Below are 14692 nucleotides of genomic sequence, written 5' to 3' on the forward strand. Positions count from 1 at the left end.
CTTTCCAAGATTTTGACGGCTTTATCTACATAAAAGTTTTTAGATCTGAGATTTGGAACAAGCTAGGGAAACTGGTTTTAAAAGCTCACATTAGACATGCGCACTGCCGAAAAATTTGTTAATTTTCGTTACATTTGTTTTTTGCATTATTAGAAAATTTCGATATTTGAAAATTTGGAAATTCAAAAATCCTAATTAAACTGCCTCCCGTTCTTGGTGTCGGCGGCAGTGCCGGTGCCTCCCGTTCTTGGTGTCGGCGGCAGGGCCGGTGCCTCCTGTTCTTGGTGTCGGCGGCAGTGCCGGTGCCTCCCGTTCTTGGTGTCGGCGGCAGGGCCGGTGCCTCCCGTTCTTGGTGTCGGCGGCAGGGCTGGTGCCTCCCGTTCTTGGTGTCGGCGGCAGGGCCGGTGCCTCCCGTTCTTGGTGTCGGCGGCAGGGCCGGTGCCTCCCGTTCTTGGTGTCGGCGGCAGGGCCGGTGCCTCCCGTTCTTGGTGTCGGCGGCAGGGCCGGTGCCTCCCGTTCTTGGTGTCGGCGGCAGGGCCGGTGCCTCCCGTTCTTGGTGTCGGCGGCAGGGCCGGTGCCTCCCGTTCTTGGTGTCGGCGGCAGGGCCGGTGCCTCCCGTTCTTGGTGTCGGCGGCAGGGCCGGTGCCTCCCGTTCTTGGTGTCGGCGGCAGGGCCGGTGCCTCCCGTTCTTGGTGTCGGCGGCAGGGCCGGTGCCTCCCGTTCTTGGTGTCGGCGGCAGGGCCGCTGCCCCCCGTTCTTGGTGTCGGCGGCAGGGCCGCTGCCCCCCCGTTCTTGGTGTCGGTGGGAGGGTTGGTGTCGGCGGGAGGGCTGGTGCCCCCGTCCTTGGTGTCGGCGGGAGGGCTGGTGCCCCCCCCCCCCCTGCCCTTGGTGTCTGTTTTTTTTAGCTTTTTGATTGTTTTTTAACACTATAGAGTAAAAGTCAAGAAGCTGTAAATTAGTAAGGGGAAAAAATAAATAAATAAATCTTGATTTGTTGTTTTCCTTTTGTACGTGATTAGTAGCCATGGATCAGCCCAATTTAGAGCCTCATTAAACAGATTAATACAAATTGACTTCTTAAGAGAGGAACTCGGCCCCTCCATCATTTAAAATGCTGATTTATGCATTGCAATTTTGGTATCGCAGCGTTTGAGGTTACAGAAAACTATTTCCGAGCTTCCCCGGTGTTCCCAGGGAGGGGAATAAGGCTTCACATCATTTTTCGGGTTCTGAAAAACGACAATTTTTTTTCCGAAAATGCTGCATTTTTTTAACGACATTTTAAACGATGTCATTTTTCGGGTTGTAAAAAAATGATGCCACCATGCAATATTCTGATCATTTGGTATATCCAAGTATTGCAATATAGAAGTTAAGCTTCAGCAGCCTCTAGAGACCCCGTCCCTAGGTAGCACCCTCCTATCTAGGTTGCTAACAGTTTGAGTCAAATTTAGTCTGGTCTACTCTCTAGCCAGTGGAGCGAAGTTTGATTGCCTTTGGATCGAATGGGGTTCTGCTGGGGGGGCACCCCCCAACAGAGCACACCGGTCAGCGCCACTGGCTGAGAGCGCGCATCAGATGCTGATCGGCAGACCTTTTTTTGGTCATGCCCCTTCTACAGAAGCCGGCCGGTGTCTTGCCGAGCTAGTTCCCTTATCGGATAGGTTCCGGCCTCGACTGCGCAGGCGCGGCTAGGCATGGCACATGCGCAGTAGGAGTCCACGGAAATCTCCGAGCCTCAACAGCTGTTCGTCCGCTGTAGACGCGTTCACTCCCGATTAATACACGCCACGCATCGGGGCGGAGACTCATGTGATCTTGACAGCCGCACTATAGTACACGCCGCTCTATACTACACACCACAGCAAGGGGCGGAGCCTCATGTGATCTTGACAGCCGCACTATAGTACACGCCGCTCTATACTACACACCACAGCAGGGGGCGGAGCCTCATGTGATATTGAGCAGTGCTTTTTTGGGGGATGGTTTTATGAATAAACTACACGTCTCCATATCCTATCAGCCCTTTGCTGTATAGAGCGGCGTGTATAAACAAACAAAAAAGCACTGCTCAATATTACATCAGATCTGCCCCTTGCTGTTATAGAGCGCCGCAAATAATAACGGCGTGTATAACTAAGCCTCGAGAGCGAGCGCGTCTACAACGCATCTACAACTGCCGAACAGCTGTTAAAGTTCTGAGATTTCCGTTGGCTCGGATTGCGCCTGCGCCGTCAAAAGGGAACCATATCGATAGGAGGAACCAGCTCGGCAGAACACTGGCTCTTGGCGTTCCTCAAATGAAAGACCACACTCTGTGAACTCCCATGAGGAGCAATGCTGGGTCCTGTACCTCTTCAGTTTAAATAAAAAACAATTGGAGGTTCTTAACCTACCCAAAAATAGGAAAGTGATTGTCTGGAGTTGTGGTGGGTAAAGTTTTTAAAACTCTTCTATTGGTAATATTTTCAGGTTAATTTCTAGTTTTGGTCAATTTTGCTTGACTTATTGATTTACACAAATGTACGTTGGCATTCATGTGATATATATGTTTGATTTTTTAATAACCCGTTACAGGTAATCCAATCAAGCTGGGCCATCAGGCCGAGGAGGTGGCTGGCTTTTTTGCACACATGTTGGACCATGAATACACCACCAGGGATGTGTTCCGGCATAACTTCTTCCTGGACTGGAGAAAGGTATTGCTAGATAGTACCCAAAAGGGATGATAATTGGATGTTCAACCATAAATCAACACTGCCTTCGTGAAACACTTATTCTAATGGAGTCGGGGGGGTTTATAACTTTTGTTGGCTTTTTACTGAGGTCCGTGTCCCTATGAGATGACCGATGTGTGGACACCAAGTATTGAAAACCGGTTCTAACCCTTCACTAGCCAAAAACGTTATGACTTGGAGTTGGGCTGTAACAACTGTTTGGGCCTTCCCTCTCTTCTAAATGGCCAGTTCTTCAGACTTTTGGGGGGGTTGGAGTGTGGCCAGTGGGAGTAGAAAATGTCCTAGCATCAGTGAGGGTAAACAATGCCCCATCTTTAATATTGGTAGGAAGAATGGTGCCCCATCATTGGTGTTAGTGGGGAGTAATGGTGCCCCATCATTGGTGTTAGTGGGGAGGAATGGTGCCCCATCATTGGTGTTAGTGGGGAGGAATGGTGCCCCATCATTGGTGTTAGTGGGGAGGAATGGTGCCCCATCATTGGTGTTAGTGGGGAGGAATGGTGCCCCATCATTGGTATTAGTGGGGAGGAATGGTGCCCTATCATTGGTGTTGGTGGAGAGGAATAGTGCCCCATCATTGGTGCCAGTGGGGGGGGGGGAGAATAGTTTACACAATACAAAGGTTTCTGTGATTTGGCAGCGAGAAGGGGAAGGGCGGGTATAGCAGCTGCACAGACTCTAACGTTGAAGATGCTTAGACCTGAAGCATTCATGTCAGGCTCCTGTAAATGGTGATCGAGAGTGCAATAAAAATCATTCATAAACAATCGATAAGCCCCAGAGTGGTCATGTACCTCCTTGGACTTGGTGTGCCTTCACTTTTTAAGTCCCAGGAGGTGCATGACATCTCCTTGGCTTATCTCTATTATTTACATCTGATTTTATTTTATTGCTCTCCAGGAAGACGGTTATCGCTATTTCCGGGAGCCTGACACTGATGCCTCAGGTCCAAGTTATCTGTAACTTTGGAGACCGTGAAGCTGCTATGTCTGCTCCTCCTGCTCAATCACAGAAGCCTTTGTATTTTGTGAACACATTCACAAAATACAAAGGCTTCTCTGAATAGGCAGCAGAGTGGAGGGGCTGGGCATAGCTGCGCTGTGTGTCTTTTTCTCTTTCTTTTTTTTTATTTTCTTTTTTTTGTCTCCTTTTTTTTTTGTTTTTTTTTCTCTTTCTCTTTCTTTCTCTTTTTTTTTTTTTGCTCTCGCTCTCTCTCGCGCGGTCTCTCGCTCTCGCGCGGTCTCTCGCTCTCGCGCGGTCTCTCGCTCTCGCGCGGTCTCTCGCTCTCGTTCTCTCGTTCTCTCGCTCTCTCGTTCTCTCGCTCTCTCGTTCGCTCTCTCCCCTGTCTGTCAGTGTATGCCTTGGCAGAGCCATTAACCTGTTGGCTAAAAAATAATAGCGATAAGCCCAGGAGGTGTCCTTCACCTTTTACAAAGGAGCTGAATTCCTGGAATTTAGCTTTAAGCCTAGTTGAAGGGGGCAATGTGTGGTCCCCAAAAAGTTTTTTGGCTATAGCGCTTGTCGTGTTTGGAATAAAACCTCATTTCGGACTCTTTGACTTTCGCACTCAGACCTCACACAGAGGGCAGTGCTCCCGATCTCCAGTGTATTGAAATGGAATAAGAGCAAATACTCTGCAAATAAAAAAGATCAAATACTTTGTAGCGAAGGGACAGATCACGTAAAGTGGAGAGAAAATTGCTGCTCACCCCGATATATACAATAGAGAAATTTTCCCAGTTGGTTTTTTTTGGCAGCTCAGGTGATTTCAATGGAGTAAAAAATTGTGTTTATTCACATATATAAAAAAAAATTATCAAAAAGATGGGGCAAAACGTGGGTTGCATAATAGAAAATGAGTTGCGGCATAACAAAGACATGATTTACATGTAATGTATAAACAGTACACAACATTGCATTTATACGGCTAACAAAATGTGTTGCAGTATAAACTGTTCCTAACGCGTTTCGACCCTACTGGTCTTCTTCAGAGGTATTATAATGTTGTGACTGGAAGGGAACACACAGGGATTAGGCATCTCATAAGATTTAATTTGAATCTTTAAGAGTAACCCTTTAAAAACCACCCACCATTACATTCATATAGAAAAACCTTAGAATAAGGGAGAAAGGGGTGGAAAAAGGGAAAAAGACATAATAATATACATATACAAAATGAGGAGATATTTAGATTTATTATTTACCGTTGGTGGTTGCTCTATGCTGGACAGAGGTACCCGACAGTCCTCCAAGGGGACATCCGAACCCTGGATATCATGCACAGACGTCCGCGCCGGAGGACTCCATTCAACACAACACAACAGGGGGTCACTCCCTATAGGTGGAACCCGCGTGGAATGGACCGACAGAGGGGGGGAAATACTTTGTAGCCACCTGACATCAATGCAGTAATAAAAAATCAAAGGGAAGGTTTAGTCGGACTTTAAAGCCCTCATTTCACTAAGATTTAAAAACCAACTTCTAGGAATCGTGGCGAAATCCTTCTTTTTGGCCCATGTGTGATTGAGGGGGGGAGGGGTCGCAGTGTGCTTTGATCTGAACATAAGGGGTGTCTCATGTGACTCTGATAAATGACAAGGATGCCTCTTCCCTCCCGGAGCTGTGGAAGATCTCTGCCTTGCTCTCCTGACCCGCGCCGGGCTCCCTGTCTCTTCCTTTTCGCAGCGTAGTGGCTGCTTCTGTCAGCGCCGGGGCACGGATCTCGCAGCACGCCTCTGGCCAGACATCTGCTTTGTTAAAAGTCGCTCATGAAAGATGCATGCGCAGCGTTTCCTCTCTTGCCTCTCCACTTCTGTACTCATATATTTTTTACATCACGCCTTACATCTTAAAGGACGCAACTCTTGCCAATTAGGAGCCCCCCCCCCCCCCATCAGCGGAGCAGAGAGAGGCGGCCATGTATAATGCAGAGCTTTTGAAGTTGGTAGGAAGATCGGCTTGAGAAGACATCAATACCGGGCAGGAAAAAGACAACTTGGAATAAATGTGTGAAAGGAGATTGTCTTTGGCTCTAGAAGTTTTCCTGTTTAAAGGGTCAGTCCATGCAAGCCTGAGATTTCTGTTAGAAGTGGATCTTGGTGGGAAAGTTAACTGCTGAATACTTGTGCCTCAAGAGACTCCTTGTCTGGATCTTGCTGCCGGAGTTTAGTGCTGCCCATGTATATTGTGGTCTTATTTTACCAGCTGCAGAAGGAAAAGCCTCACCTCTGTTCATATACATAGTTGCCAACATTGTAAAAAAATGTATAGGGACACTTTTTTGCCTGTAGTAGGCGGAGTCTTGTTATAATTAAAGGGGGTGGCATTCGTTTGCAGGCATAGCGAAAAATAAAAATGTGGTGAGCGAAGCGCGACGTGGTGAAACAATTGACGTGGTTTCGGTGAATCGTGGGCGTGGCTTAATGGGGTGAGGCTCTAAGGGGGTGTGGTTAGAGTCTGAGATGAGAGAGGGACAGCGGGCCCAGATCCTACACAATAGAAATGTGTATTCCAGAAAGTTTAACAAACTGCAGATAAAGATACTTCAAACAACTGGTGTTAGCGCTTCAATCATCCCGGCACCATGGTTGTTATGGTGTCAGGATGATTGAAGCGCATTATTTCTATTACATTGTAATATAAAATGAAATCATTCAACTCCCCATAATGCAGAATCAGTGGGAGCCCAGAGTGTGTCACTTGCCACGTCGCCTGCCATCAGGTGCCCCCAGCGGAGTCCTGGTTCTCTTGGGAGTCCTGGTTCTCTTGGGAGTCCTGGTTCTCTTGGGAGTCCTGGTTCTCTTGGGAGTCCTGGTTCTCTTGGGAGTCCTGGTTCTCTTGGGAGTCCTGGTTCTCTTGGGAGTCCTGGTTCTCTTGGGAGTCCTGGTTCTCTTGGGAGTCCTGGTTCTCTTGGGAGTCCTGGTTCTCTTGGGAGTCCTGGTTCTCTTGGGAGTCCTGGTTCTCTTGGGAGTCCTGGCTCTCTTGGGAGTCCTGGCTCTCTTGGGAGTCCTGGCTTCTCTTGGGAGTCCTGGCTTCTCTTGTTTCTCTTGGCTCTCTTGGCTCTCTTGGCTCTCTTGGCTCTCTTGGCTCTCTTGGCTCTCTCATTTCTCTTGGCTCTCTCATTTCTCTTGGCTCTCTCATTTCTCTTGGCTCTCTCATTTCTCTTGGCTCTCTCATTTCTCTTGGCTCTCTCATTTCTCTTGGCTCTCTCATTTCTCTTGGCTCTCTCATCCTTTAGTCACAGCACCCTGCTGCATGGCCCACTCCTGGCCTCTGGCTAAGGGCTCTCCTGAAACCTGGGTTGAGACCTTCTGTCTCGACTCCTGTCTTGGGCTCCTCTAACTCTTGGCTGAGACCTTCTGTCTCTCTTGACTCCTGTCTTGGGCTCCTCTAACCCTTGGCTGAGACCTTCTGTCTCTTGACTCCTGTCTTGGGCTCCTCTAACCCTTGGCTGAGACCTCTTGTCTCTTGACTCCTGTCTTGGGCTCCTCTAACCCTTGGCTGAGACCTTCTGTCTCTTGACTCCTGTCTTGGGCTCCTCTAACCCTTGGCTGAGACCTTCTATCTCTTGACTCCTGTCTTGGGCTCCTCTAACCCTTGGCTGAGACCTCTTGTCTCCAAACTGGGAGCTCTGAGTAGATATGTGCAGAACGAAAAAAAGTTTAGTTTTGGATAGATTTGTCATGTTACGAATTTTGTTTCGTTGATTTGTTTCACAATTTCTTTACGTTTTTTTTTTTCAAATAAATCCCACATTTTTGGGGCGATTCGGACCATTCGAAAAATGATCAACCAATTTTGAATAGGGTGCGAAGAAAAGCTGGTTAAGGAGTGAGCCGAGAAGCCGGGCTCTGCGTCTTGTGTATAAACAAAAGAATGGCAGCAATGAAAAATTCTGAAAAAAATAGCGCACCCCCCCCCCCCCCCAATCCATACCAGGCCCTTCAGATTCAAAGGAAAAGGGAATTTTTAATTTAATTCAATTACAATATGAATTGTGTAGCCATTATATATCTATTAAAAAAATTCCCACAAGTGGAGTTGCCCTTTAAGCGTTCTGATTTGAGTTCTCGTCTACTCGGATCCGACACGCTCACCTGTGGCATGTAGCGGTTGTCAAACACGAATTCATAATTCTTTATTTTTTTCACTTTCCAGCCTCTGGAATGTTTTGTACTGAGGTGGAAGATTTGTTGTTGCCTACAAGCAAAATAATAAAATTACGGACATAAGACCATAAATTCCCTCATTTTGGACGATCCACGGGGGTCTTCAGCTCAGAACGATATTCATCCCATTTTTTGCCTTTTCATCTAGTTTACAAGTTATGTGCAAACCTTTTTTTTTATATATATATTTTTTTATGTAATTTTGTTTTATCAGCTTTTGGGCTTTAAACATCCATACCAAAATGTTCACCTATACCTCTATGAAGCAAATATTTAACCCTACAGGCTGGAGAAACCTAGAGAGAAGCCGCTTGAAGACCACGCCTTTTCTGGCACTTTTTTTAATTTTTTTTACAGTATTTGCTAAAAAATTACTTTGAACCCCCAAAATGATATATAATATAATCTTGGCCCTATAGAGAATAAAAGGAAGCCTTTCCTCAGTCTCCTCTCCTCCAGGGATCAGATTGAAACATTGTAGCATTACCTAGATCAGGGATATGCAATTAGCGGACCTCCAGATGTCCAAACTACAAATCCCATCATGCCTCTGCCTCTGGGTGTCATGCTCGTGGCTGTAGGAGCCTTGCTATGCCTCATGGGATTTGTAGTTCTGCAACAGCTGGAGGTCCGCTAATTGCATATCCCTGACCTAGACTAAGAGGATGTCATTAGTCTGCTGCAGGCAGGAAGAAGCATTTCCTGTGTCTCCTCTCCTCTCCTCCAGTGATCAGACTGCAACATTGTAGCATTCCCATAGACCAGTGATGGCGAACCTCAGCACCCCAGATGTTTTTGAACTACATTTCCCATGATGCTCAACTACACTGCAGAGGTCATGAGCATCATGGGAAATGTAGCTTCAAAACATCTGGGGTGCCAAAGATCTCCATCACTGGCCTAGACTGAGAGGATGTCATTAGTCGGCTGCAGGCAGAAATAAACATTTCCCAAGTCTCCTCTCCATTGATTAGACTGCAACATTGTAACATTGCCTAGACCTGTGATGGCAAACCTCGGCACCCCAGATATTTTGGAACTACATTTCGCATGATGCTCATGCCTTCTGCAGTGTAGTTGAGCATCAGGGGAAATGTAGTTCGAAAACATATGGGGTGCCAAAGTTTGCGATTACAGGTCTAGACTGAGAGGATGTCATTAGTCTGCTGCAGGCAGGAATAAACATTTCCTAAGTCTCCGCCAGTGATCAGACTGCAACATTGCCTAGATTGAGAGGATGTCATTAGTCTGCAGGCAGAAAGAAGCATTTCCTAAGGGCCGTTGGAGGTGTGGGCCCAGTTGGAGGTGGGGGCCCAGTTGGAGGTGGGGGCCCAGTTGGAGGTGGGGGCCCAGTTGGAGGTGGAGGTGTGGGCCCAGTTGGAGTTGTGGGCCCAGTTGGAGGTGGGGGCCCAGTTGGAGGTGGGGGCCCAGTTGGAGGTGGGGGCCCAGTTGGAGGTGGAGGTGTGGGCCCAGTTGGAGTTGTGGGCCCAGTTGGAGTCTCTGGATCAAAGTTGCATCAAAGTAGTACAGGAACCTTTTCATAGTCACAGCAACTTTAAGTGGCGTAGATGGAAATGGGTGCCATTGAAACCAATGGGCTGTGACTTGTCATGCGACTTTGTGTCCAAAGTCACATGACAAGTCGCACTAGTGGAAACGGAGCCCAAGTCTCCTCTCCAGTGATCAGACTGCAACTTGGTAACCTTGCCTAGACTCAGAGGAGGTCAGTCTGTTGCAGGCAGGAAGAAGCATTTCTGAAGTCTCCTCTCGAGTGATCAGACTGCGACATTGTCACTTTGCTCAGACCGAGGCTGTCATTAGTCTGCTGCAGGGGCATAGGGAAGCGTTTTCTTCTCCAGTGGCTAATCACAAGGGGAGACACTGGAGCAGGGGCTGATCTGTGTACAACATTTTTGAGCACCGCTAACATCGCAAAGTATGAATAGCCAATGCATTGAGGGGCACAAACTATGCCCCTTCATTGGGGCTCCTGAATGAAGGTCCCAACTGGTTGACTTGGGGGGGGGGGGGCTGTTATTTGATTCACATCCTCACTGTATTGGCAAAGGCGGGCTTTGGGCTCCCTGGTCAGCAGCTGATGGTTTCTGGTGTTCTGATTGGTGATTTCCTTGGCGCTGCTTTTACAAAACAGCTGATTGGTGGAGCCCACAAAGAGGACATTCCAACCGCTGAACTGGCCGGCGAGAAAAGACGTCTTCTCTTTCAATTAAAAAAGTCTTCAATAATTTTTTGGGGGATATTTCCAATCCCGAAGCGTGTTTTTTTCTTTCTATGGCGGTAATATTCCAGTAAATAGTTCTGAAATCTGATGGCAAATTGGCGATTTTATTTTGTACGCCGTGACACCGTTTTGACACGCAGTTTACGGGAATTGCTGCCTGGACTTGAAATGGACTTCTGATTAAAAGGAAAGTTTGTGGCGGCAGTTTAGCGGCGGAGCGAAGGTGTTCAGGTGGCCTCATTACCGGCCCGCTGACTGCTCTGCACACTCGCCCCCATGCGGCTCAGATGTCTGCAGCTTCCGTCAGGGCTGCCCGCCGCTGCCTAATCCTGAAATAATCATTGCTCGCCGCTCAGCATGCGTACAAACAAAATCATTTCTCATGTTTGTCACCCCATAGAAAGGGCAGAACTGCTGAAGGACGACTGAAGAGCGATTTGTGCAGGCGCCGTGTAATTGACAAAGTAAATCTTCTTCTCCGAGTTAGAAGGGAACCGGAGTGCAGACAAATCCAAAAGGTTTCTTTAGAAGTCTTTGTGGGGTGGAAAGAGGAGGGTCAGGAAAGTAGAACAATAGCTCCTGACCTGTAAGGTTATCTTATGGGGAGTGCTGTTGGCTCGTGGGGCTGGCGCGCTGTTTGCTCGTGGGGCTGGCGCGCTGTTGGCTCGTGGGGCTGGCGCGCTGTTGGCTCGTGGGGCTGGCGCGCTGTTGGCTCGTGGGGCTGGCGCGCTGTTGGCTGGTGGGGCTGGCGCGCTGTTGGCTCGTGGGGCTGGCGCGCTGTTGGCTCGTGGGGCTGGCGCGCTGTTGGCTCGTGGGGCTGGCGCGCTGTTGGCTCGTGGGGCTGGCGCGCTGTTGGCTCGTGGGGCTGGCGCGCTGTTGGCTCGTGGGGCTGGCGCGCTGTTGGCTCGTGGGGCTGGCGCGCTGTTGGCTCGTGGGGCTGGCGCGCTGTTGGCTCGTGGGGCAGGCGCGCTGTTGGCTCGTGGGGCAGGCGCGCTGTTGGCTCGTGGGGCTGGCGCGCTGTTGGCTCGTGGGGCAGCGCGCTGTTGGCTCGTGGGGCAGCGCGCTGTAGGCTCGTGGGGCTGGCGCGCTGTGTATAATTGCAGTGGCAGCGGGTTGCCGGTGGTGAGCATTGCGCTCCCCAGACCTGGAAGTGTCAGATCACGTTCTAGGTATGTGATCCGAAATAGCTGTGCCACCTTGCCACCATATAAGTAAATTATACGGGGCGCCAAGTGGCTAAACGGGAGGTGTGGATGGAGGAAGATGCCAAAGTCCATAGTAAACAAGTTGTAGTGGCCCAAAACCATCACTAGATGTCGGCATACTTCAACCTGTTCTGCTTTAAATGCCTCTTTGTGCATCGACATACCTACTTGGGTCCAGCCTGTCTGGACAGTACGGTCACCTGCTGACTTGGCACCATCCATAGGCAGCTGAACTCTTAAATAAGGCACACGTTGAATCCAACACAATTTTACATCAGCTAACTGCAGTACAGAGAGGGGTATGGAGTCTTTAGAATTGTAAGAAGACGATGACGTTCCTAAGCCCCGTCTCTTTGAATAACACTGACTGAGAAAACATGGAAGAAGTAGGGGAGGGTCTAGCTAGGACTAAACCAGCTAGCACTAAACGGGAGGCCAGAAGGAGGAGGAGTGGCGCCCCCCGTCGGTGCCGGTGGGAGGAGTGGCGCCCCCCGTCGGTGCCGGTGGGAGGAGTGGCCGCCCCCCGTCGGTGCCGGTGGGAGGAGTGGCCGCCCCCCGTCGGTGCCGGTGGGAGGAGTGGCCGCCCCCCCGTCGGTGCCGGTGGGAGGAGTGGCCGCCCCCCCGTCGGTGCCGGTGGGAGGAGGGACCTTTGAAACGGAGGGCGACCTTTTGTCTATACTAACACGTTTTAGAAGTGAGATCTTTATTCTACATCATCCATTCTTACTACAGGCGCCCACCACCCCATGCTTTGCTTATATTGTTTTTAACCAGGCCATTGGGTGTGCCCTCTGTGGCCATGCCAAGGCCTCCCTGTTCTGCTTGGGCAAGTGTTCGCCTCATTTCTTGGGTGGTGGTCGTCCAGCCAGTATCGTGAACTTTTTGTTTGCCTTTATATATCCCCTGAGGAAGCATTTATGCGAAACATGTCGGGATAATATGCGAAGCCTCAAAAGTAACCGGATACCCGCCTTAACTAACCATCTAGTATTTGAATTGTTCATGCTACCCAATTTGTATGTTTTTTTAACTTTGATCTTTTTTTACAATTTATTTATCTTTTTCTTAAATTGTTTCTCATTACTATTTGCAATGCACCTTTAAAAACCCCCGTCTCTCAATTTCACGTACTCTACTATATGGGATGAGGTGCCAATCTTCTGGGTGTTCAGCCATTAGTCGGACTTGGTTTTCTCTGAATGGGATTATCCAAAATTGTTTTAGATTTTGGTAGATGTTGGAGCCAAGTTTCTTGCATCTTTGCCCATTTGATAAACTCTAATTTTCCTAGCTAGATTTTTTTTCTTATTGTAGATGATGAAAGCAGAGGCGGCTCTTTAATTAGGCAAATTAGGCGGTCGCCTAAGGCCTCACACTCACAGGGGCCTCGCAGCCGCCTAACTTACCCAATGCAGTACCCTAGTTTTGAGGGACAGACAGCGTTAAGAGCCCTGACTCAGGAGCGGGGCTGCCGGAGTCCCTAGCAACCAGTGAATATCGGCGACACCATCCCTTGTGACATCAATGACCCAGCATGCCCTCAGTGAATGACGTCACAAGGGGGCGGGTTCAGGTGTTAAAGAGCAGGATCTGGGGGCCACCTTGTTAAAGGGGGCTTCCAGATTCCAATAAGCCCTCTGCCTGCAGACCCCCACAACCACCGGCCAGGGTTGTAGGGAAGAGGCTCTTGTCTTTAAATTATTTTTCCCCATCATGAGGTGTGAGTGGGGCCCCCCATGTCAAGTTTTGCCTAAGGCCTCACAAAGCCTAGAGCCGCCTCTGGATGAAAGTAACAGGATCAGAGAGGACTTTCAAAACTTTCAGGTGGACTGGAACAAGGTCTGGAATGTTTGGCCGGGAGATCTCGATGTTGGAGAAGCACGATTTATAGAACGCCACGGGCTGACTTGACCCGCTGGACTCCACCTAATAGAGATCACTTTTAGGTGGACTCTTTAAAATCTCAAAACTTAAACTTTTTATGCACAAAACGCTACATTAACTCCCGTTACACTTTTTATGAATCAATTGGCCCCAAGAAGAGGCCTTGGCTTCAAATTATTATAATCTAATTTTCTCCTAGCCATGAGGAATAATTTGAAATAAATGGAACTGTGTGCCGTTTTAAAGCTTTTATAGAGGACGAGACCTTTGACTCGGATAGACTGCTCTCCGTTTATGGTATTTTTAATTGGTCCGATTTTTCCACCAGCTCTCCCCTTTTTAGACGTTTTATTATTTTTTTGTTCTTGGTCTTTTGGTCTAATTCCTTCTGTCAATATCCATTAGAATAAATTTATGAGCCAAGCGCTTCACACTACATTGTAATTTGTGAATTTAGTGGGCGAAGTATCCTGATACAGAGATGCACCGATACTTAATTCATTGTCTCCGTTTCAAAGTTTTTGTTTTGAAAGTTTAGACATTTATTTTAAAGGACCATTAAACCAGACTTTCGTATTTTAAATTGTTTTGCTCTGAACAACAGGACATGTTTCTTGAAACACGTCAGATGTTTGACTCGTGTTCGGACCATGCGAGTTCCGTCTTCTAGAAGACCCTTTTGGTTTCTAGGTCTTTGTACAACGTTGGTGTTGCCATTTTCTCTTGTGAGTATGTACTTTTAGCACCCCCCTGTGTACAGTAGGTAGATTTAGTTGGGCTCCTGGAGTCTGTTGCCTCCCCCTGGCTTTTAAAACTATTGGGGGGTTCTAGAACTTAGACGGCTACTTCTCCACAGTCCTCCCAGATTGTCACTCTTCCCACAGTCCTCCCAGACTGCATACTCACCAGCCCACCCAGCTGACTTCTCCTGGACGTGCTGACCTGCTCCTGCTGTCCTCACACCTGCCCCCATACATCCAGGACAGAATTCCTCTGTGTTGTAGAGGGTCCCTCCAGCACACGACCCCCAAGCCCGAGGTCACCCCCCCCCCCAAGACTAGGGGGAACCCTCAAGGGCCATCAACAGTCTTCCCAGCATCTCCATCTTCCACCTGACTGCCCCTGCTGGCAGGACTCAAGAGTATTTAAGAGGTGCCCACCCCCTGCCAGCCCACTTGCTGGGGATTTGCTGGCCCCTCCTCAAAACTCCAAGTGGCTCCTCCTAGACTTTCTACCCTCTATTTCTGGAAGCTTCTCCAAGGTTCCGGAGCAGGGGGAGTTACCAGAGATGCTGCTTACTGAGACATCTAGCACCCCCGAGTTACTCATCCCTGACCCAGGCCTGGCTCAGGGAGGCCAATTTACCTTTAACAACTATGTACACCTAAGCACACTAGAGGGTGCTACACTTAGACTGGGATGTGTATGTTGCTGACTGCTGTAAAATGGCCTCAA

General features: G+C 48.7%; 1 protein-coding gene across 1 annotated transcript in view; it reads left to right on the plus strand.

Moving 5' to 3' along the window:
* The first annotated feature begins 2577 nt into the window (after positions 1–2577).
* LOC120917955 (DNA topoisomerase 1-like) overlaps positions 2578–14692 on the plus strand; it is a 58220-nt gene continuing 46105 nt past the window's right edge. The window contains exon 1 of the mRNA XM_040329594.1: positions 2578–2699. Coding sequence (XP_040185528.1) covers positions 2634–2699 — 66 coding nt within the window. The 5' untranslated portion in view covers positions 2578–2633. The remainder of the gene's footprint in view (positions 2700–14692) is intronic.

Source organism: Rana temporaria, chromosome 11, assembly GCF_905171775.1.
Source record: "Rana temporaria chromosome 11, aRanTem1.1, whole genome shotgun sequence".
NCBI classification, from domain to species: domain Eukaryota; kingdom Metazoa; phylum Chordata; class Amphibia; order Anura; family Ranidae; genus Rana; species Rana temporaria.